Source organism: Lygodium microphyllum, chromosome 9 (genome assembly GCF_053477565.2).
Source record: "Lygodium microphyllum isolate KBCC chromosome 9, Lygodium_microphyllum_v1.1.10, whole genome shotgun sequence".
Classification (NCBI taxonomy): Eukaryota; Viridiplantae; Streptophyta; class Polypodiopsida; order Schizaeales; family Lygodiaceae; genus Lygodium; species Lygodium microphyllum.
In genome coordinates, this window is record NC_141143.1 from 133,349,223 (window position 1) to 133,372,573 (window position 23,351).

Below are 23,351 nucleotides of genomic sequence, written 5' to 3' on the forward strand. Positions count from 1 at the left end.
TAGCTTGATTTCGTGATCGACTTCTCTCTGAGGAGGAAGTTTTGTCAGCTCTTTAGGAAATACGTCTGTGTACTCCTTTAGCCATGAAGGTTCTTCCCTAGACTCCTGATTCTGATCTAGCTTATTTAGCTTAATCAAATAGACAGGTAGTCCCTTTCTAACTCCTTTTATTATCTGAGATGCTTTGGCCAGTTGAATTTTTGGCATACTAGCCTCTCCTTGAGTTGTGACCAATTCTCCTTCAGAATTTCGAAAGTAGACTTGGCCCTTCTCATAGTGAATGTGGGCATCATTAGGTTTAAGCCAGTCCATTCCGAGCAAACACTCGTGGACACCTAGGTTCATAACCTTGAATCTGACCAAAGTCAACTTTCCACCCAGTAAGAATTTGACCTTAGCAGTTTGCCTGATACAAGTGACGTCACCACCATTTTCTAATTCCACAAGTAAGATAGGTGCATCCTTTGTGGCTATTCTTAATCTTCTTGCACAAACTGGTGAAATGAAGGAATGTGTACTGCCACAATCAATCAAGGTTTTGAAGCTTTTACCTTGATAATCCGATGGAGTCTGAATCACCGAGAATTGGCGATTCGGGCCTTTCTTGTGAAGGGCGGCATGAATCGTTGCCCTCTCAATGTCTGCTTCCATGGATGGGCCTTCTTCATCACACAGCTCCTTGTTGGCAACACTGGAGGTTCTCCCTCTGGCCATGACGGTGGTTCCTTGGCCACGAATAGTTCCTTGGGATGGTCCTTGACGTTGTCCTCTACTAAGCTTGGGACACTGCCTTTTAAAGTGACCGAGCTCATTGCAATGGAAGCAATGGAGATTGCGGCCATTACCTTGGGTAGGAATGAAATTATTGACAGTGTTGGTCCTAGCTTTCTTCCTTTGTGCCTGATTTTGGCCCAACGCTCTCTTGGCTTGAAACCTATACACTCCTTTATTCTGATTCTTGTAAGACCAAGTCTTGTTATTTCTTGGTCTGGCCTGCACCTCCTATATTATGGGTGCAGCTCGAATGAGCGCATCATGTAGGTCTGTTGGGTGCATTGATTCCAGGCGGGTGTTTATGGGTGGGTTTAATCTGGCACAAAACTTTGACACCTGTTGTGTCATATCCATTTGTGACACGTACTTTAAAAGAGAGACGAATTTTGAATAGTAAGAATCAAGAGATAGTCCAAGCTTCTTCAGTTCATAGAACTCGTTCATTTTCTGCGTGCGGTAGGCAGGTGGTAGATATCTTCCTCGCACAACTCTTTTAAGCTTCTCCCAAGTAACTGACCCTTCCGAGATCCCTTGGTCTCTGCACCATTTCTTCCACCAAAGCCTTGCTTCACCAGTAAGCTTCAGCTTGGCGAGCATCGCTTGGTTAGCGGGTGCAGTACCTGTTGCTTCGAAATAATCCTCCATGGATTCGATCCAAATCTCGGCATCAGTTTGGACGGTCCTTCCCTTACCATCGAATTCAGGTGGTTTGATCTGCTTGAGAAAGAACTTCTTCTCTTGGATTACGGCTGTACTTGGTGTAGGGGTCGGACTAGGAATCTGCACTTGAGGTTAAAAAATTGCTAGACATTTCTCACATTACATTAACATACCCAGTTCAGCTTTTAGTCAAGTGACCTAATCACTTAACTCCTTTACCAACATTTACAGCCAAGACAATCATTGATAAAAAGTCTATTTTATTCATATGGGCATAGCCCTTTCAAGTACATTATTTGGGAAGATAGAACAAGCTGATTGGTATATCAATTTGGAGAGAATAAGATTGTGTTAGATTCAGCTACTACATGAACTGAGTAATAATATGGATTGGGGTCATGAATTTTTAGGAATTGATAGGTCATAGGAAGTTTAGGGTAGATGAACAGCTTCACGATCTTTAAGTCCTCTATCCACTTGATTCTCTTCAAGTTGGTCCGAAGGTACGCAAGTCGGTGGGCAACTATGTAATAAATTCGTGAATCACCCATCCATCTTCGTTCCACATCCAAGGGTGAAGGATTGTAGATACGATCTAGGATATTCATCATACCTAGCCTTCGTCGAGTTAACGTCAATATTTTGATGGGCGCATACCTTAGGCATGGCGCCTATATTTTATCATGCTTATTTATCAAGGCGTTTGATATTTATTTATTATTTTTGTATGCGCATGGACGCACGATTTAGATATTTGTATTGGACATTGTATTTGGGTATGCCTAACTTCTTGGGCGCCCATTAGCTTTATTTCTATCTGGCACAGAAGCAAACTCAAAAGCTAAAGCGTGCTATTTTGTAATTTGGGCTATTATTCGAGCTTGAAGATGATTAATACATAAAATACATGCTTTGTGGAGCACTCACACAAGGCATGGGGGAAGATTGGACCCAATTGGTCTCTTATTCATGTCGTGCAAGCTTTCTACATTGATTTGTGTGCAAAAAGTAGAGTTCTTTTGTTCTTGAGGACCTTCTGACGCTCACTACGCGCGCTTACAGCATCTCATCTATGCACCAGCGGTACCAGAGCAAAGCTGAGATCGAGACCTTCCAATCGCTTACCATCTTGCGCGAAGGCGGAGCTCCTGGAACGATCGAGCTCTATAGTCAGTTTCACCGCAAATGGTCAATACCAGTGACTTCCTAGCGGTCAAGAACCTCTATCTACAACCTCTGATCGTGAAGGACCGTCCTGAGGAGGCGGAGGACCTCTTGTACATCTCCTTCTTCAAGTCGTTTTTCAAATAGTCAACAGTAAGCCTCCATAGCTACAAAGCTTAAAAGCTTTACTTCAAAGTTTATTAAGCCTTAGTAAAAAGCTTAATAAGAAGCTTTAAAAAGCTTCGACAACGAAATTCATCATCAAGCAGCATGAATATGTATTCGTCGGCGTCAAAACGGTAGCAAACATCCTCTTATACATGACGATCACGCAGGTCCTATTAAGCTTAAAGCTTTCTAATCCACTAAGTTACTCCTAGTCTACCAAGTCTACTAAGCAAGCCCCCAAGTTCTATTACTTCTGCAAGTCCACAGAAGTGAAAACAAACTTACTCCAACTATTCCCATAAAGACTGTTCATACGTAGAAGCACAGAGTTTGTTAATTGCTCTCTGGAAGACCGTGTTCCTATTTGCAGACTTGTTGAACCAATTTCAGCAAACACAAAAGTTCATACGCAGGTCATACGAAGATTATATGCAACTTCTATAAAGAAAACGAATCCCGCAATTACAAAAGAGAAAGACCGTAAAATCCAAACAAAAATTTATAAGCCTTGTATACCCGTCTTTTGAGCTACGCTCATCCCGCTAATTAGATTTTGAGATTGTGAGGTCTTTTGGATTTTACAGGATGACGGAACAACACATGGATGATCTTATGGCTGAAGGCGATCTTCTCGAACCAATGATGGAACAAAAATTGGATTTAATTATGATGCAGCTTGATGAAGAACGAAGAGCTCGACAAGCTTTGCAAGTTCAATTGGCCAATCTACAACGATCTACCACCGACAAAGATGGACCGCAACCCGAAGATCTTGTACGACGTACCATTAATGCAACACTCGACACCCAATCCATCCGCAAAGAAACAAAGATAAGTAAAAAAAACTTCAAATTTCGTACTTTTAATGGATCACGAGATGGAAAGACTGTACTTTTATTTATCAATCAGCTTGATGATTACTTTCATGAAGAGACATATACTGAGAAAGACAAAATTAAATGTGTCACTAATCATTTAGTCGATCGAGCATCTCTATGGTGGACTGTGGTTCACAAGAGCATTGATTGTCCCACTACCTGGGAGAGTTTCCAAAAGAAGTTTTTGCAGAATTTTCTTCCTCCTCAATTCCATGAAAAAGCCATAAAGCAATGGGATCTTCTACAACAAAGAGAACGTGAACCTATTTCCCAATACACTGAACGTTTTTGGAATACCCTACTGCAATTACGCATGCTCGAAGATGTAACTGAAGTCACTCACAAACGCAAGTTTATGTCTGTCTTACTTGGACATTACTATGCTGAAGTCAATATGTTCAAGCCTATAACCCTTGAAGATGCAATTTCTTTGGCTCATGACACTGAAGACAAGATTCGAGGAAGAGACAAGTGTCCACAACAATTTCAAACTAATGGTAACTATGGTTCCAAGCAATTCAATTCAAATTTTCGAAGATTCAATCAAAATCATTTTCTTCCATCTTCATTCTGTAAGTCTTGGACACAACCACCTGCTTTGCCATCAAATACCAATCCAAACCCTAAGCCATCCTCACAACCAAATCCCAATATTCCTAGACTTCCTGTCATTGCCAACAATGTATCTAAAGCCAAACCTATAGTTTGTTACAAATGCCATCAATCTGGACATCTAGCAACCAATTGTCAATCGAAAAAGCCACTTGTCCATATCAATTATCTTGGAGCAATGGAAGAAGAAGAACGTGAGGAAATGTCTGACTTTACGGAAGATGATGACAACATTGCCACTACTTTGAATATTTTGCCAGGTATGCCAAATCCACATTCTTTGTTGACAATGAAATGTTTTGTGCATGGTAAAGAAAAGATTATTTTACATGATGATGGTAGCACACATGATTTTATCTCTACAAATTTAGTGAAAGAATTGAAATTACAAACTGTTTGTACACATTATTGCATTAAAGCAGCATTCTTAGACACGAGATATAATGGAACACAAGAGGTGCATAACTTAGAAATTAAAATTGGTGAATACACTGAACGAAGAAATTTCCTAGTTGTACCTTTGCAGTCTAGTGATATTATCTTAGGTATGCCTTGGCGTCATCAGTATAATCCTGACATAGATTATTCTACGCATTCAATTAAAATTTATTTTCAAGAAAAACAAATCACATTGCATGGTATGTACGTTTCTAATAATTTTCCACTGCTTACTCATACCCAAGCTAAACGTGCATTACGTAAAAGTAGCAAATCTTATTTAATTTGAGTGAATGAACTTCAAGCTAAAGAAAAACATATGCATCCTAGGCATACACAATTTCTTGCTCAATTTAAAGATTGTTTTGCTGATGATTTACCACCTGGACTACCACCTTCACGTCCTGAAGATCACAAAATAGATTTAATTCCTGGTACACAACCACCATGTAAAGCACCATATAGGCATAACCAAATTGAACAAAAAGAAATTCAAATTCAAGTAGAGGAATTGTTAAACAGAGGATTAATTAGACCTAGTAGTTCTCCATTTGGTGCACATGTATTATTAGTAAAGAAGAAGAATAATACTTATCGCATGTGCATTGATTATTGTGCCCTGAATAAAATTACTATTAGGAATAGATATCCGATTCCTAGGGTAGATGATCTTATGGATAAATTACAATGTTCTTCCATATTCAGTAAGATAGATCTTAAATCTGGTTATCATCAAGTAAGATTGGATAAATCTGATATGTTCAAAACTGCATTTAGAACACAATTTGGACACTATGAATTTCTAGTGATGCCTTTTGGTTTAACTAATGCACCAGCTACATTTAGTCGAATGATGAATCGCATATTTCTGAAATATTAGCATTGTGTCATAGTATTCTTTGATGATATATTGATATTCAGTAAAAATGAGAATGAGCATTATGAACATCTGTCTTTAGTTTTCAAGTTGTTAAAAGATAATCAATTGTATGCTAATCTAGAAAAGAGTGAATTCTTTCAAACAGAAATTGAATATCTAGGACATATTGTTTCATTAGAAGGTATTAAGGTTGACCCTAAAAAGATAGAAGCAATTTTAAATTGGCCCATATCCAAAAATATGCATGAGTTATGTTCTTTTCTAGGTCTTGCTAGTTTTTACAGAAAGTTTGTAAGAAATTTTTCATTAATTGCATTACCTTTGAATAAACTTTTAAAGAAATTTATTATTTATAACTAGACTGACAATCAACAAAAATCTTTTGATTTATTGAAACATGCATTAACCCATGCTCCTGTATTACAACTACCTGATTTCAATAGGCCATTCTTTTTAGTAGTTATTGATGCTAGTGTATCTGGAATAGGAGCTATCCTTATGCAAGATAATCATCCTATAGCCTACTCTAGCTGTAAACTGAAACCATCCGAACTTAAATATTCTACATATGATAAAGAATTGATAGCTGTAGTACAAGCCTTACATCAATGGAAACATTATTTAATGGGTTTTGAATTTATGATCAAAACTGACCAACAAAGCATTAGACATCTCCTTAGTCAACCCCAAATAGCTGATAGACATATTAAATGGGCAGCTTTCATTCAAAGTTTTCATCCCCTTATATAATATCAACTCGGAAAAGAGAATGTAGTAGCCGACGCTTTAAGTAGAAGATCGATAATTCATAATATTTCTGTGATATCATTTGATTCCCTTATCCCTATGAAAGATACTTATCATCAGGATCTTACTTTTCAAGCTGATTGGAATAAATTAGTTGCAAATAATTGGATTCCTATTGATTCACTCTCTTACAATAAAGGATTTATGTTTTATGAAAAAAGATTATGTGTGACAGTTCCATTTAGATCTTTTGTTTTGCATGAGATTCATTGTCCTCCATATCAATGTCATAGAGGTATTATATCTACTTTGCGTACATTGACTGAAGATTTTTATTGGCCACATATGGACACTGATGTATCTAACTTTGTTTCTGAATGTTTAGTTTGTCAAAGAGTTAAAAGACACCATGGTAAATAATATAGTTTACTAATGCCATTATCTATTCCATCAAGACAATGGGAACAAATTTCTATGGATTTTATCACTGGTTTACCTAACACTAAAACTAACCATGATATGATTTGGACTGTTTAGCTAATAAGCATATTTCATTCCATGTAAGAAAACTTTAACTGCACCTCAAGCAACTCAATTGTTTTTGAAAACTGTGTTTATTAATCATGGTTTACCAAAAGTTATTATTTTTTATTGTGATTCTAGATTCTGTAATAATTTTTGGATTACTTTGTTTGCTAATTTAGAAACAAAGATTGATTTTTCATTTGCATTTCATCCTGAAACTAACGGTCAAACAGAAGCTACTAACAGTACTATTTTAGATCTTTTACGTGCTTACACTATTTCAAAACCACACACATGGGATACATATCTACATTTACTTCAGTTTGCATATAATAATACACCACACACAGCTACAAAGAAAGCACCATTTAAAGTTATTTATGGATATAGATTACCTTCACCTGTTGCATCTTTATCAAATAAAATTCAGACTGCTAATGATATTGCTAACATGCACGCTACTATTTTTGATGAAGTTAAAGATATGATTGCCAAAGCCCAGCAATCATATACAAAACAAGCAAATAAGAAAAGACAAGCTATGAATTTCAAAGTTGATGACTATATTTGGTTATGCATAGAAAAATGTAGATTACAAAGTGTAGATAAACACCCAGTTGTGAAATTAGCACCTAGATTCTATGGACCATTCAAGATCATACACAAAATCAATGACAATGCATTTAAACTGCAACTACCACAACATTGGAAAATTCACAACACCTTTCATATTAGTTTATTACGACCCTTTAGAGGCCAATTACCTGTACACCCTGTCTATGAAAACCCACCTGCTAGATGAAGAGATTGAAATCCTTAAACCTGAAGCTATTATAGATACTGACTTTATGACCACTAGAACTGGCCGTAGATATTCTAGATATTTGGTCAAGTTTAAAAACCATCCTGTTGAAGAGGCCTAATGGATGCACGCTAGAGACTTAACTGCTTTCCCCACTCTATTAGCTCCACATTGAGCTAATAGCAATTGAGGACAATTGCTATCCCACCCCAGGGGTATGATGCCAGGAGGCATATTACACGATGGATTCCGTGCCACGGTGGATTCCGTGAGGTTTTACGGTGTATTTCGTAAACTTTTATTACCGGGGCTCATACACAAAGTGGATTCTTTGTGCGAGAAGTTGATGGGGACGCCTATCCTTTTCGGGCGTTTTGTTAATTTTATGTGTACATGGGTGATTCCATAGCGGGTGATTCCGCAAAATACATATTTAATTAATAAACGTTTATGAGTTTAGAGTGCGCACTCGTGATAAATTAAGGTTAGGATTGATTTCTAACCAATTAATTTATTTATGTAGCTGAAGACTGCTAGGTATTGACTTTTGTCGATTTAATTATATTATTTTACTAACGATTGTGAATGCTTCAGTTGATGTGTAGAGATAGCAGCGGTGGCAGTGGAAAGCATTGGAGAATAGCGTGTATTCAAGTTATCGTCAATATTTTGATGGGCGCATACCTTAGGCATGGCGCCTATATTCTGTCACGCTTATTTATCAAGGCGTTTGATATTTATTTATTATTTTTGTATGTACATGGGCGCACGATTTGATATTTGTATTGGATATTGTATTTGGGTACGCCTGACTTCTTGTGCGCCCATTAGCTTTATTTCTATTTGACACAAAAGCAAACTCAAAAGCTAAAGCGTGCTATTTTGTAATTTGGGCTATTATTTGAGCTTGAAGATGATTAATACATAAAATACATGCTTTGTAGAGTGCTCACACAAGGCATGGGGGGAGATTGCACCCAATTGGTCTCTTGTTCATATCGTGCAAGCTTTCTACATTGATTTGTATGCAAAAAGTAGAGTTTTTTTATTCTTGGGGACCTTCTGACGCTCACTACGCGCGCTTACGGCATCCGATCCGTGCACCAATGGGGGGGTACCCCATCCACCTAGGGGGTGCATGCCCCCCCTCTCCCTCTTTTACTTCCTCTCTCTCTCTCTCTCTCTCCCCGACATGCTGTTGGCGGGGAGAGAGAGGGAGAGGTTAAAAATTTTGATTTAAAATTAAAAAATTTTAAAAGGGGGGAGCGTTCTTATGCACAGGGGGGGATGTTACACTATGCAAGGATATATCAATAATAAAAAACTTCACATGAAACTTGGACAATTTTTGAGAACACACATTGACACGAAAGATTCAACTCAAGCAAGACTTAAATTACCTTGAAGAAAGAAAAAATGTCTATCAACGATTATATATATAGATGTTTCAGCAATATATAGATATTTGAAGAAAGAGAAAGTTTCAGCAATGTGAGTAAATACATACTTGATATTATATATACAGATGTTTGGGGACCTACGTAGAATATATCTCTTGGTGGTAGCAAATATTTTGTTACATTCATTGATGATTTTTTTAAGGGAAGCTATTGGTATATTTCATGAAGGAAAGAGTGATGCATTTGAGAATTTCAAAACTTTCAAGGTTGTGGTTGAAACAAAAATAGGCTCAAAACTTAAGTGCTTGAGATCAGATAGAGGGAGAGAATACCTCCCTAATGAGTTTAGTGTCTTCTTGAGGTCTCATGGGATAAAGAGATTGTTTACTTATGCAACTATATCCCACAACAAAAAGGGGTTGCATAAAGGAAAAATAGGCATATTGCAAAAGTTGCATGGGCATTGATGCCTAAAAAGAATATGCCAAAATATTTTTAGTGTGAAGCTGCTCATACTATTATATTATGAAAAAAACTCCTACAACTAAAATTCATGGGATGACGCTCGAAGAGAATGCTTTACAACCAAGAAGCTTGATATATCACACTTGAAAGATTTTGGTTGTATTGTATATATTCATGTGCTAGATGAGCTGCGAAAGAAGCTTGATCCAAAGGCTAAAAAATGTATTTTTATTGGCTACTCTTTAGAGTAGAAAGGGTATCCTTGTTATTATAACTCTGTCATAGGTGAGTTCAAAATGAGTAGAGATATTATTTTTACTGAGATGGGGAGTTGGTATGCATCTAGTTGTGATGCATTGGATGATGATCATGATCATGATAGTTATGTGTAGAAAGAAAAGAAAGAATTACGAAGCCAAATGGACCAAAAATATCATCTGGTACTACATCTATAGTTAGCCCTTCGTCTAGGAGACTAAGGAGTAGCCCCATATCTTCAAGTAAATCTACAAGTATTGCAAGTAAAGACAAAGAAAAAAAAAAGTGTTGTATGGTAATGATGCATCTACTAGTCATTTGGAATTTGATGAAGATTCTAGTGGTTCAAAGAGTTTTGATGATAATCTTGGTGTTTCTTCAAACGCTAGGTGTACATAGAGCACATGGTAATGCAAAGGCTCCATTAATTGATCTAGTGATACATGGGTCTAGTAGGATTAGATAACCTATTAGGAGATTTGATTTTGAAGGTTATGCAGCTCATCATTATTCTTATATGATAAAGGTACTTGAGGATATTGAGCCCACTTGTTTTGAGCATGTTGTTGGTCATACTCATTGGTATGCAATAATGGATAAGGAGACGACTGCAAGGGTAAGAAAGCTATTGGATATAAGTGGGTTTACAAAATCAAACATAATGCAAATGGTTGGATTAGCAAGTATAAGGCTAGGTTGGTTGCAAAAGGCTATGTTCAAATAGATGGCATAGATTATGACGAGACATTCAACCCAATTGCTAGGATGACAACTGTTAGATGTGTGATTGCTTTGGGGTTTCTTTGGTAGTAGCCAAAGGTTGGAATTTGTAGCAAATGGATGTTAAGAATGCCTTCTTGCATGGTGAATTACAAGAAGAGGTATATATGGAGCAATTAGTGGGTTATGAGTATTTAAAGCATCTCACATATGTGTGTAGGTTAACGAAAGTGCTCGATGGGCTGAAGCAAGAACCTAGAGTATGGTTTGACAAGATCAGAGAGTATATTGTCAACATTGAATTTTATGTTTTTTATGTTGATCACTCACTTTATGTGAGAAAGGGAGAGGTAGACTCGGTCATCATAGTCATTTGTGTGGATGACTTGATTATTATAGGTGACAATGATAGTGGGATTGTTTAAGTTAAGGATTTTTTAAAGAAGAATTTTGAGATGAAGGATTTATGTTGGGACCTAAAACGGGCCCGACATTGGCTCTGTGGCACTAGCCAAGTCTCTACTACTCACCTCAAACCACCCCACACGGCCTTGCGGCCAGGAGTGTCTAGGCACTTTGAGATTGTATGATTTGTAGTCCAATAGATATTCTTCACCACGCTCCTTAGAGGGAGTCACTAAACATATTGGTATTATACACCAGATAAGCACACACAAAGGGAGCGCCCCTCAGCTAATCATCGTAACTCTACTATATCCCTCTTACATCTCGGGGATTGGCCCCGAGATGCACCATGAACACATAGAACATATTCAAGACAAACTCTATTCTTTCAATTGATTGATCCATAAGATAGTAGATAAACCTATGAATATTTTCTAAAGTACTAAATCTCTAACCCTACAGCTTAGGGTACCTCACACTCTCAAAATAGGTCATCGTCATACAAATAGGTGCTATGCATCTAGGATATGATACCATATGGTACGTGCAATGCAATTTTGTATGACTACTATGCTCAAATATTTTATTCATTAACAATTAGCATTGTGAAAGTGCAAAGACAGTTCTTTTCATGATTTTCTTCTAATATTCGATTACTTCATTGCTTAGGGCTAGTCCCAAGCTTTCTCGTGCTATTAAACCACTTTTTTAAAGAAAAAAATGAACTGATATGACATGCATCATAAAACATCAAAATTCAGCATATTTTAGACACTCACAACAACCCCCTTCTCCCTACCGTTTAGAGTTATGCATTTGTTGGTAGGTTTAAGGCGTATTTTTTATGTATTTCTCTTTTACAAAAGCAATAAAAGCCCACTTTAATATAGAGATAAGGCAAACCTCATGCTTTAGCTCTACCATACATTCACAAACATAAATATTTATTTTTCTTATTTTTTGAATGCGAAAAACTATTTTTTTCCTAAGTTTTTTTTTCTATTTATTTATAAAAAATTATTGATATTTTTTTATTTACTAGTTTGGATTGATTGATCTACTAGAATAATTTTCTTATCATGTTTCAACCCATAGGAATAGCATACGCATGCCAAAATCTCAAAAATCACATAATTCCCTTTAAATTAGATAGTCTTTCGAGTTTTGCGTGTTTAGCATAAAATTATTATACAACTGATTTTTTGTGATTTCTTCAACATGGTTAATAAATTGGAACACTAGAAATCAAATACAATCATTTCTAACCATTTTCAACCAAAATTTATCATAAAACGATGTAATCAACGACTTACTCATAAAATTGCGCCTTGAGCTTTTTAATACTTGTTATGATATCCTATCTATTTCGAAACTCTTCTCACTTGACGCTATTGAGCCACGTGATATCCTGTCTATTTAGGGTTATAGAAATGCACATATAGAGCTTGGAGAAGAAGAAGTTTGAGAGCACACAACATGAAGTATATTGATTGGTATCAATGTAAAAGATTTACAAGACTAAGTTTACTCTAGAGTGCATAAGCATATATACAAGGCCAGGGAAAAAAACCTCTTAGTGAGGGGAAAAAAGTACCCTGGCAATCCTAAATGTGTTCATGCACATCATTGACAAAGTACAGGAATAGAAGGGAAACGTACGTACATATGGTAAGCTTGGTGACGAAGGGCTTTAGAGATTCTCCATATGATCGATCCACTAGTCCTAGGACATTACAAATTGTCCTCTAAAGCATGATTTAATGTCCAACACAATTTACTTTCGAGGATGAAAGTGGATAGAGCTCAATCCATCATGCTTAGGATGTAATCATCATGGGTTCACCTCTTGGCTACACAAGCAAGCACGAGTATATATGATGGAGAAAACAACTTCCACTCTAAGCTAGCCTTTCACGCAGCACTTTTTATTTAGTTTCTACTTAGCTTGCGTGGAAAGCTAGCTTGGAGTGGAAGTACGTTGGTATACCATATATACTACATACATCGTGTGCTTGGTTAGCCGAGCGGTGCTCCGTCAGGACGAAGAGAGTAAAAGATGATATAGTCGGGCAGGATAGCCCGGTCGTCGTACAGGACGAGCTCGTCGTAGTTGAGGACAGGCCCGGGGACGCCTTGGACGGAGTGGAAGTTGGGGGGAGGGCTGGTGAGGTGGGTGAGGTTGCCGGTGGACCGGTGCATGCGTCCCGCGAGGACCTTGGTGACCAGCATGACCCTGAGCTGCTGGTGACTGCCGGCGTTCATCCTGACGTAGCCGTGGGCTTTGCTGGAGGTCGCGGAGACGTAGATGCCTCTGCCGAAGCGCTGGAAGCGCGCGCGGCACTTGGCCGTCCGGAAGCCCTCCTCCAAGATCCCACACAGGCCGCAGCCCTCGATGGAGCACAGCAGGTCATCATCACGATGATCCGTCGATTGGAGGCGGCCCAGCAGGTCGCACTTGACCGTGCTGCCGTGGTAGCGCTGCAGCTCGTTGCCGTCCTTGAGCACCCGCCGCCTCACGTCCAGGACTCCCTCCTCCTCTGGCTCCAGCTGCCTGATCTGTGTCATCTGCTTCTTCAGCTCCGCCCTGTACTCTTCGTATTTCCTTCTTCTCCACCCCATGTTGTTCACCTTGAAGATGTAATGCACCTGGTGTACTGGCGGCGGATCCGTCACTAATCCCTTCAGCTTCCATGCCATCTTGAATTTGGTGGCAACATGCATCCAAATTTCTGTGCTGCGCTCATCGGCCGTGTTGACAGTTATCTCTGTCACTGGAATACGTTATCATGCGAAGGTCAGTCATCCGCATCATCAGATTGCAGCAGATCGTAATTGCTGGGGGGAGGGGAAGAGGGAGAGATCGACATTGATACTCTAGCTAAAAACAATTACTGGTCAGGGATGGACATTAGTCCTGATATAGCTAAAAGCTCTGATCGATACACCTTAATCCTCTTGCTCAAAACAATTAATCCTCAACGATCAACATTAATCCTCTAGACAGAAGCTATGATCACGAAAAAGAGAGAGAGAGAGAGAGAGAGAGAGATGTTTACAAGGATGCGCGCAAATGAAGTGCTGCTCCAGCTCATACGCGCCGCGGAATGCCTCCACACACTGTGAGCACTGTCGAACGTTGGATCCGAGCGGTGGCATGCGGCACCGTGAGACGCGTGTGTGGTAGGGCGAGTCCCACTGGTGCTGGTGAAGCGCCTCGAAACTGTTAAAGCTGCGGCCGCAGTCGTCGCAGGAAACCTTCTTCATCTTTACATTCATCATAATCTCCTCATCATGTATCTGATCACCCTTCTGATCATGTGCACGCCCCGACGTAGCAGTACTTGGGTTTGATGGCGTGCCACTGATCAGCAAGGCAGCCATCAATCGATCGCTGAGAAGATCGTTCATTATAGATGCCAACGTCTGCTGCAGCTGCGGCGAGGAGACCTGCACAGCTGCTGGAATCCTATGCAGACCGTGGCCGGTATCCCTGCCATGCTGCTCAAGTGCGGGCTTGGTGTCGAAGGAGCGCCCGCAGGTGTGGCACTCGTGCAGGCGTATTAACCGATGATCTGCACCAGTGATCATCGCCACACTAGCACAGCTACGAACTTGATGCTGAGTGGCCGCATGATTATGAGTGGTAGCAGTACATGCGTGCGAATCAGTAAAGTGCTGAAGCATCGCAGCCTTGCTTGTGAAGGAACGATGGCAACCGCAGTGCTTGCAGCTAACCCTCGCCATGTTTAGTGCTTGTGAAACAACGATTGCTTGCTAATCTCTCTCTCTCTCTCTCTCTCTCTCTCTCTCTCTGTGCGAGTGTGTGCGCTTCACTCAGTTGCGAGCCATATTTACTGAAACCATCTTGACTTGACTGTAGCTTGATGGTTAAAAAGATTCCGACAGTTAGATTGGAAGTCTCCAGGCCTTTGAGACTGGACACTGATCAAGAGTGCAGCCATGCCTAGACGTACCAGAGTCCAGACATTTCAGATGGATCATGGCATACCTTTTTTCTCTCCTACTTACTAAAATTACTAATTTAAAGAACAGGATACAGTATTCTATATACTTTGGGACAAGCCCCACATAGGTTCATGGACCTACACAGAGGGGAGAGAATCACATTGAATGATTTGCAATCTAGCAGCCCCACATCAATCAAGCGTTTGGTGGGACTATTTCGGAGAAGAAGATAGAATGACACCACTTAGAAGGAGGGGAGAATACTTGACATAGCCAATCATTAAGCTTTATTAGAAAATAAAACTACAAATAGATATGCCGCAACAAAAGTGAGGCGTAGAATTTAAACTTGCATACCCTAGTTATGCAACCCACTATGCCATGACCCCATTGGATCTTTCAACTCAACCTTTGCATTCATCATTTCACAAATCTTTACACTCCATATGTTGTCATTTGTGCAAGTTTTCTAGAACATCATAATGTGTAATAAATTAAAGTAACTCCACATCATCAACTCATAGAGGTGTTTTTAGGCATCATCAGACTTCAAACTTTTCTATACCCCTTTCTTTTTTGTAGGCGTGCTAGTAATGGTGGTAATTCTTGGAATTGATCACTAATTGATCACAACTTGTAAGCAAAGGTCTCAAGACTAAAAGGTGAAGTCATTTTTAAAATTTATTACATTGATCTCTCAAATTTTGGGGACCACTGCATGAAGGAGACTATATTTCAAAGTATGATCTTGACATTTAACCAAAAAAATTTGACCACTACATAAAGGAGAATACTTTTCATAGTTCAACATCAAGAGAAGGAAAAGGCATGCCAAATTTATGTGGAGTTGTATCATGTGTGTTTAGATGTTGGTGGCTCACTGTATAGGATGAGACTATTGGTTTGTATTCCTCATTTTGTGATATTTTCAAAATGCAACTTGTTATCCTCGATCATTTTGGAGTCTATGGCTTGTGGTTTGATTTTCCATTCTTTACATGGGTAGGTGTACCCAAAATTGTCATTTTTAGGAAAGTGCCATATCTATTGGATTATAATGTGAGATAATATGCATTAAGCAAAGTAACTACACATAACCACCTCATAGTGGTTTTTTAAAGACATACTTAAGATCTCTATTTTTGGGGCCACTACATAAAGGAGACTATATTTCAAAGGATGATTTTGATATTTACTAAATTTTATGAGCACATCATAAAGAGTAACACATTTCTTAATACAATTTTAACATTTTATAAGTGAAAAGGAAGGAAAAGATAAGGAGGAATCAAGAAAAGTAATTATAGAAAGATGATATGACAATCTAAACAAAAAGCCTAGACAAAAAAACTAGAAGAAACATGAAGAACAACAAAAACTGCTTCATTAGCATATGACATTACATGGTACATAATAAAATAGAGTTAATGTTTGAAAAAGAAAAGAGTAAGATGAACATTGTGGATCTTGGAGATTAGTATCCTCATGACAGGTACATTTTTCTAATGCTACAACAAGAGAAGCAAAAGCCATGCCAAATTTATGTGGAATTGCATGATAAGAAAGTATAGGGGAAGTTATTTAGGTCTCAGTGGCTCACCATGCAGGATGGGTCAGTTGGTTTTGTATATTCCTCATATTGTTATATTTTTCAAAATGTCACTTAGTATCCTAAATAACTTCAAAGTCTATGGGTTGTGTTTTGATTTTTTGTTCTTTACATGGATATGTGCACTAGAGATTATTATTTTTAAGAAATTGCCCCCATCACATGCATTCAAGCCCCTAAATGTGAACCACTTTTGCACAATTTCTTAGATCATTTTAATACTTTTGGAAAATGCCTTTTTTGGAAGGGTATATGATGCATATACACTTATCTTTGTTGAAATTCCATGCATGTGCCTAGAATGAATGGCAAATTACTCTTTGAAGATAATGATTAAGCTTTGACTCTAAGGCACCTTGCATCTAGTCTTCTTGATGCTCTAGATGTTGCAAAGAATATTTGACATCATGCATTCTTGATATCATTCTGGCATTTTTTGGGACGCGTTGGAATGCATTTATTGCCATGTATCAATGATTGGCAACTTCTTCTCGTGAAGATTGTAGTTGGTGTAAACTAATATTAACTAGTTGATTTCAAATTTTTCTTGTGCTACATGAGGATGCACATGGTGTTTTAGACTAGTGCCGACAACTCATATAGTGAAGATGTAGATTGTTTGGTTTTAAGATTATTTTCTCATCATGACTTTTGGTAGATTTATAGAAACAAGTAGCAACCAACAACCCAATGCAAATAGCAATCCACTTTGAGAGAGTCACTATTTATGAATCTATCATATCATTCTTTAACCATCAGATTCATAGGAGAAACAATAATTCATGTTCTTAAGAGCCAAAAAAAAAACCCTTTGAAGTGGTGAGGTTGCTAGTAGATGCACCTTGTCTCTTACGTCCTCAATGTTTAGGATATTGCTATTAGATGCACCTTGTCTCCCATGTCCTCAATGTTTAGAATATTGTAGAGCAAATTTTTCCATCATGGATTCTGTATGTTGAGCTTAGATAGATTAGTCTATGATGCATTCATGGTATTTTTGGTATTGCTACATAACTAAACCAAACACAAATACATATTGAAACTACAGCAATACATGAAACTCTTGGCACATCATAAACACTGGAACCTAAAAAAGAAACATAGCAAAAGCATCACTCAAAGTACTAGAAAAATAACAGAGATGTAACACAAAAAATATCACTTCTTCTTTATCGTCCAATTGATACAAAATGACATTTTCCTTGAATAACTACTACTGCACTAATTTTAACAGACACCAAACTTCACATGATAACTAAAGTGCATTTACACTAGAAAGAACCAAACAATTATTTCCAAAGCAAGACTAACATAGGGATTATCAGAATCCACTATCTCTCTAGTCTAAATGTTTTTTACATCCATCTCCTCATCCTGCTTAACAGACTCCAGTATTTTATCAAGTACAAGTTCTTGCACATGCACTTCTTTAGGGCACTATAGAAATTCTACATCAAAATCTTCAAACATCTTTGGATTATAAAAAACATGTCTTCCATCATACTTGTGACATTTGAATGCACATTCTAACATATCATTCCCTTCATAAATATCAACTTGTCCCTAATCTGTAACATTATCAGACACTTTTTGCTACACTTGAAGTACACAGCTTTGCAACTGAAAACTATCAAGATTAACAATTGAACTTTCTTTCCTAGGTATCCAAATATTAGAACCACCATCCACAAAATTAGACTGCATGTCCAAATACTTCTTATGCAACATCTAGAGTTCAACCAACTCTGTCTTCTATTCTCTATTCAATAGTAACTTTAGCCTCGAATGCTTCTTGAAAATCCTGCTTTACTTTAACCAATTCATTTTGCAATTGATTAATTTGATTGCAATTATCCTCATTAATCTTAAGCGATATTTGAGTGTGTGCGAGAAGTGAGCTTTTTGAGCGAGCTTCTCTCGGCAACCTCCATTTCTTGTTTCACTTAGTCCACTTACTCCACCCCTTGATTTTTTTGACCTCCACCACCACTATCACAACAACTTCCACCACCACCACTGCCACCGTCATTCCTGCCACTGCCACCACCACCACCACGCTACCTCCACCACTGCTACCACCATCTCTGTGGCCATCGCCAATACTGTTGCCACCTCCACCATCAATACCATTATCCCCACCACCTCCACAATTGCCACCACTACCTTCACTCACTCACATACACACACACACACATACACACATCTCTCTCTCTCTCTCTCTCTCTCTCTCTCTCTCTCTCTCTCTCTCTCTCTCTCTCTCTCTCTCTCTCTCTCTGTGTGTGTGTGTGTATATTCTCTTTCTCTCTTTCTAGCACACTCGATCAAATAGCACTTCATCTCATGTAAACGATTTCTCTCTCTTTAGCACATAATGTGGATTCATTCATGCAATCACCTCGGAAGAATGGAACACCAGGGTCCACACCTCTCTCTCTCTCTCTCTCTCATGAATTACTCCATGTCTTTACTCTCTCTCAGTTTAGGGTTGTACATGCAATTTCTCCCTCTCACTCTATATTCTCTCTCTCTCCCCCTCTCACATATATATATATATATATAATACATACATACATATATATACGTATATAAATCTTAGTCACTCACTGACTCTCCCTATTTATCTCCCTCCCTCTCTCACTTTCTCTCTCTCATGCATGTGATCAATCCACATTTATCATAATGCCTCACATCAGATTATTATGGCATGTGTTGTAACAAATGCTTCTCTTAAATCCTTAACACTTCACACACACACACATACACACACACACACACACACACACACACACAATGTGAATGCTTGGGTAGCCACTCGGTGTTTTTAGAACTTTACAACTCAAAAACTTCTCTGCACTAGGTCCTACACCATGGAACTTTCCACCAATGAATGCATGTCATTTTGTGCTCTGTAGAAGAGCGTTGGCCAAATCACTGACACATGCATCGTACAAGCTCATAGACCCCTTGAATCCCTCCCCTCCCAACCAACTTGTATCCATTGGCTCTGCCAAGTTTGTGGTGGGCATATGAGCAATGTCCTCCACCACCTGGACAAAAATATAGCATGAGAAGGTATGGAGTGTGAGAAAACAAATGCACAACATGTCACATCCTACTATTACGAACTAGTCTTACCTCGACAAAGTGCCGCCTCCAACGTGGATATCTAATATGCCACCAACTAAGCCAACAATCCATTGCTGGTATATTGCAATCCACAACTTTCTCCGAGGCCCACCAAGCCCAAATGAATCAATCTTGCATTGTTGCATCATCTTCCATGACTGCACACCTCCACATGTGGCACAAGCACTTATGCTCATCTTGAAAACTCTTGTGCACATACTGTGATGTGTGTATTTGGAAACTTTCTTCCCAATGAAATAAGCAAAGATCTCTCCCTTCCTTGCAATACATTGTCTGGACCACCATTGAATATTGTGTGGGTGGCCCTCTAATTAGCAGCTATCTCGTATGCCATGAATCCTCGAAAATCAACACTTGGGTGTCCACACTTCTCCATCACCTCATTCATCTTTGTCCAAAAAAGAGCTTGTGCACTTGTATCCTCTTTTTCATCTTACATATTGCCAAAGTCATCAACTCTTGTACACTACAGAAACACAAGAAAGGAATGGGAAAGTAAGGAAAACTATGTTGCTTAAGTTTGTGTTGTGATGGTAGAATCAGGTAAGAGATTCTACCTTGGGTCATACACATGTGTTGCCATGGTGGTTCAATCATTAATGTGATGCACGTGGTCAAAGCATACCCAGATATTGCGCAGGTCCTCTGTGCCATTCCTTCGCATATGATTCACTAAGTCAACCCTTGAGGTTGGCTCAATTGTTGACATTTTGAATATAAAGCACCTACTATCATTGTCAATAGCTTGCCCAATAAATAGACTAATGAAGAATCTTGCACCTATCCACGCCACCTTGTTTGGGGAGCTAAAAATTGACATGCCAATATAATCTCTATTAGGACACTCTAGCTCTCCGATACATTTGCTTCGGCGAATAGTATCGATAAATGCCATCGATGTTGACATGGGATTTGTCCAGCAATGGCCATCGTACTTTTGCTCCATACCCTCCATTGGAAGCATATTGTCTGCTACTGGTAGAAGCTTGTACACCACATTGCCATAATAGAAAACTGGGATCTCCTCCACTCTCTCTATAGTGCTCGTATTCTAAAGAAAATGGCGTAAGACTCCGTGTCGGCCCCCCCGAAGACATTACATACTCAACCACACTTACAACAAAAGAGGATTGTCGCATCCCCTCCTCTTCCACATCAAGCGTGATAGGGATGGTTTTATTTTTCTTAATGTCCAAGGGGGGTGGTGAGGCTTCCATGGTGATTGTTGTTTTGTCAATGCTACAAGGGCTCTAGGTGAGGTCTATGGGGAGGGAAGGATACAATGTAGGCTCATTTTCTTGTTCGACAAGATAATCTTGCAAGACCAAGGTATCCATAACATATACCTAGACAACCTCATGGTTATTGTTACAATGGATTGGCGTGCTTTGTATTTGGCCATTTGCATGGGTGATAGCAAGAACACGACAGGCATTGCCATTGCAAATGTCTTCCTTCTTTAACATCAGGAACCGACTACTTTTGTGTTGCATAATAGGTTTGGCAGAGAGGGACGATACATATATGAAGACCTCGGTATTTCATGTAGCACTGGATGTTGGATCTATTTCCCAAGCTATCTACACATGTACAAATACTCATGTCAAATATGGGTGTCATTGAAAGACTTAGTGTGGGGGTGTATGTCATATACAAGAGAGGGAGAGAGAGAGAGAGAGAGAGAGAGAGAGAGAGAGAGAGAGAGAGAGAGAGAGAGAGAGAGAGAGAGAGAGAGAGAGAGGATATTAAGATTTGTGTGGGAGGGCCAAATATCGGGCTGCCGATGACTTCTTCTTTGGTGACAAAATGATCCCAATCCACATGTACTCTCTCTCATCAGTCGTCCTAGCCCACATGCACACTCTCTCTCATACCTTGGACCCTAAACCCAAATAACTAAGATAGATTATGCAGGTGTGTCGACGACCCTTTTCTCGGTGGGCAGGATAATCCTAATCCACATGCACTTGCACTCTCTCTTCATTCCCTTAAAAAAAACCCATACAACTAATGTATTAATGTACAATCATGCTAATTGATTAATTAGTATTACTATTACAATACATTGATGTATATGAAATGATTCAAAGTAATATATAAATTAATAAACAAGTAAGTAATTTTAATATACCGATGGTTCACTTCATATTAATTGATTACTATAATAGCTAATTAATCAATAAGCTAGTTGATATACATAAATTATAAAACAAGCTGACTATTATGAATTAAGAAATTAATTAATAATTTAACTTATATAATTTGATCGATACACTAAATATCTAATCAATGAACTAACGGATACCATCTTGTTAAGTATTATTTGATTTATATTGAATCAATAAATTTTAATTAATTGATTAATATTAAATAATTTAGTAAAAAAAAATTAATTACTAAATAACTATGTGATAAAATTCTTTAATATTTTTAAATAATATATATATATAATATTACCATTAGCAATTACTACTTGAATAAAAGATATTTATTTATTATTGAAAACTAATTTATTACTAATTAAAGATATTTGAGTAATTCATAACTAAGTAATAAATAACCAATTATTATTTATTAGTTATTAATTTTAATTATTTATTTATTAATTTTAAGAAACTAGTTATTTGTTATTACTAATTGTTTTTTAATTCATAGTTATTAATTTTAAACAAATAGTTATTAATTTCAACTAATTAATCAATATATAATTTTACTGGCTAAGTAATTAATTAATAGCTAATATATAAATAAGGTATTTATTAATTATTAATATTAAGTAATTAATTATTTAAATAAGTAACTAATATAAATATAATGTTATTATTTAATTAGTAAGTAATCTCTTAATTGGTTCAATGGTTATTTAATTAGTTACTTGGTTTTTAATTAGATAATTAATTATGAGTTGGTTATTAATTTATTGATTAATCAGTTACTTAATTACTTACTTACTTACTTACTTACTTATTAAACAATTAAATTTGAAAAGTTATTAATTAATTAATTATTTAGAAAAGCAATTACTTAAGTTTTATTAGTTGCTTAATTAATCAATAGATTGATTAGTAAGTGAAGTTGGTTAAAAATTAATTAAATACTTAATAGTTAATTTGTTGATTTAGTTAATAGTTAATTTTATTCACTTGTTTTTTGACTGAATAATTGTTTACGTAATTAGTTATTTAGTATATTTAATTAAATAATTAGTAAGTTAATTTATTAATTAAGATAATTAGTAATTAGTTAATTAACTAATTTGTTTATAGTTAGTTAATTAGTTCATAATTAATTAATTATTTAGTTAGTTAGTTATTTAATAATTACTCACTATTGATTAGTTAGTTAATTAATTTCTAAATTTTTAATAAATTAAATAACACTGTTTTCTTTTTTAGTTAACTTGTTAAAATGAGAAATTAACTAATTTATTTATAATGAATTAATTAGCTCATAGTTAATTAAATTTTAAATTAATTATCAATCAATATTAATTAGTTAGTTAATTAATTTCTCAATTTGGGAGAAATCAAATAATGCTTTTTACTTTTTTTAAATCTTTATATGAGTGAGAGAGATTCCCCTCCCCCCACCCACCCAAAGAGAGAGCGTACGGATGGATGGACATCGACGGGGATGGACGCAGTGCGACAGGCAGGCAGACGCGACACAGGTAAGTGCTAGGAAGGGGGTACCGGCGTCCCCTTTCCCAAAACCCCCCTCCCCCCTCCCTCCC

The 23,351-nt window shown here is 37.5% G+C and overlaps 1 protein-coding gene across 1 annotated transcript; it reads right to left on the reverse strand.

Moving 5' to 3' along the window:
* Positions 1–12,347: 12,347 nt before the first annotated feature.
* On the reverse strand, positions 12,348–14,907 carry LOC148031606 (uncharacterized). The gene is made up of 2 exons (XM_087685190.1): positions 13,953–14,907; positions 12,348–13,667 (listed from the first exon to the last, which is right to left on the reverse strand). Exons 1-2 carry the CDS (start codon positions 14,638–14,640, stop codon positions 12,913–12,915), a joined length of 1,443 nt encoding a protein of 480 aa, XP_087541316.1. The 5' UTR covers positions 14,641–14,907; the 3' UTR covers positions 12,348–12,912.
* Between the last annotated feature and the right edge of the window lie 8,444 nt (positions 14,908–23,351).

Coding starts and splice junctions, on each gene's coding strand:
- LOC148031606 (XM_087685190.1), bottom strand. CDS start 14,640: ATGGCGAGGGTTAGCTGCAAGCACTGCGGTTGCCATCGTTCCTTCACA. Junction 13,668..13,952: donor CTTCATTTGCGCGCATCCTT/GTAAACATCTCT, acceptor AACGTATTCCAG/TGACAGAGATAACTGTCAAC.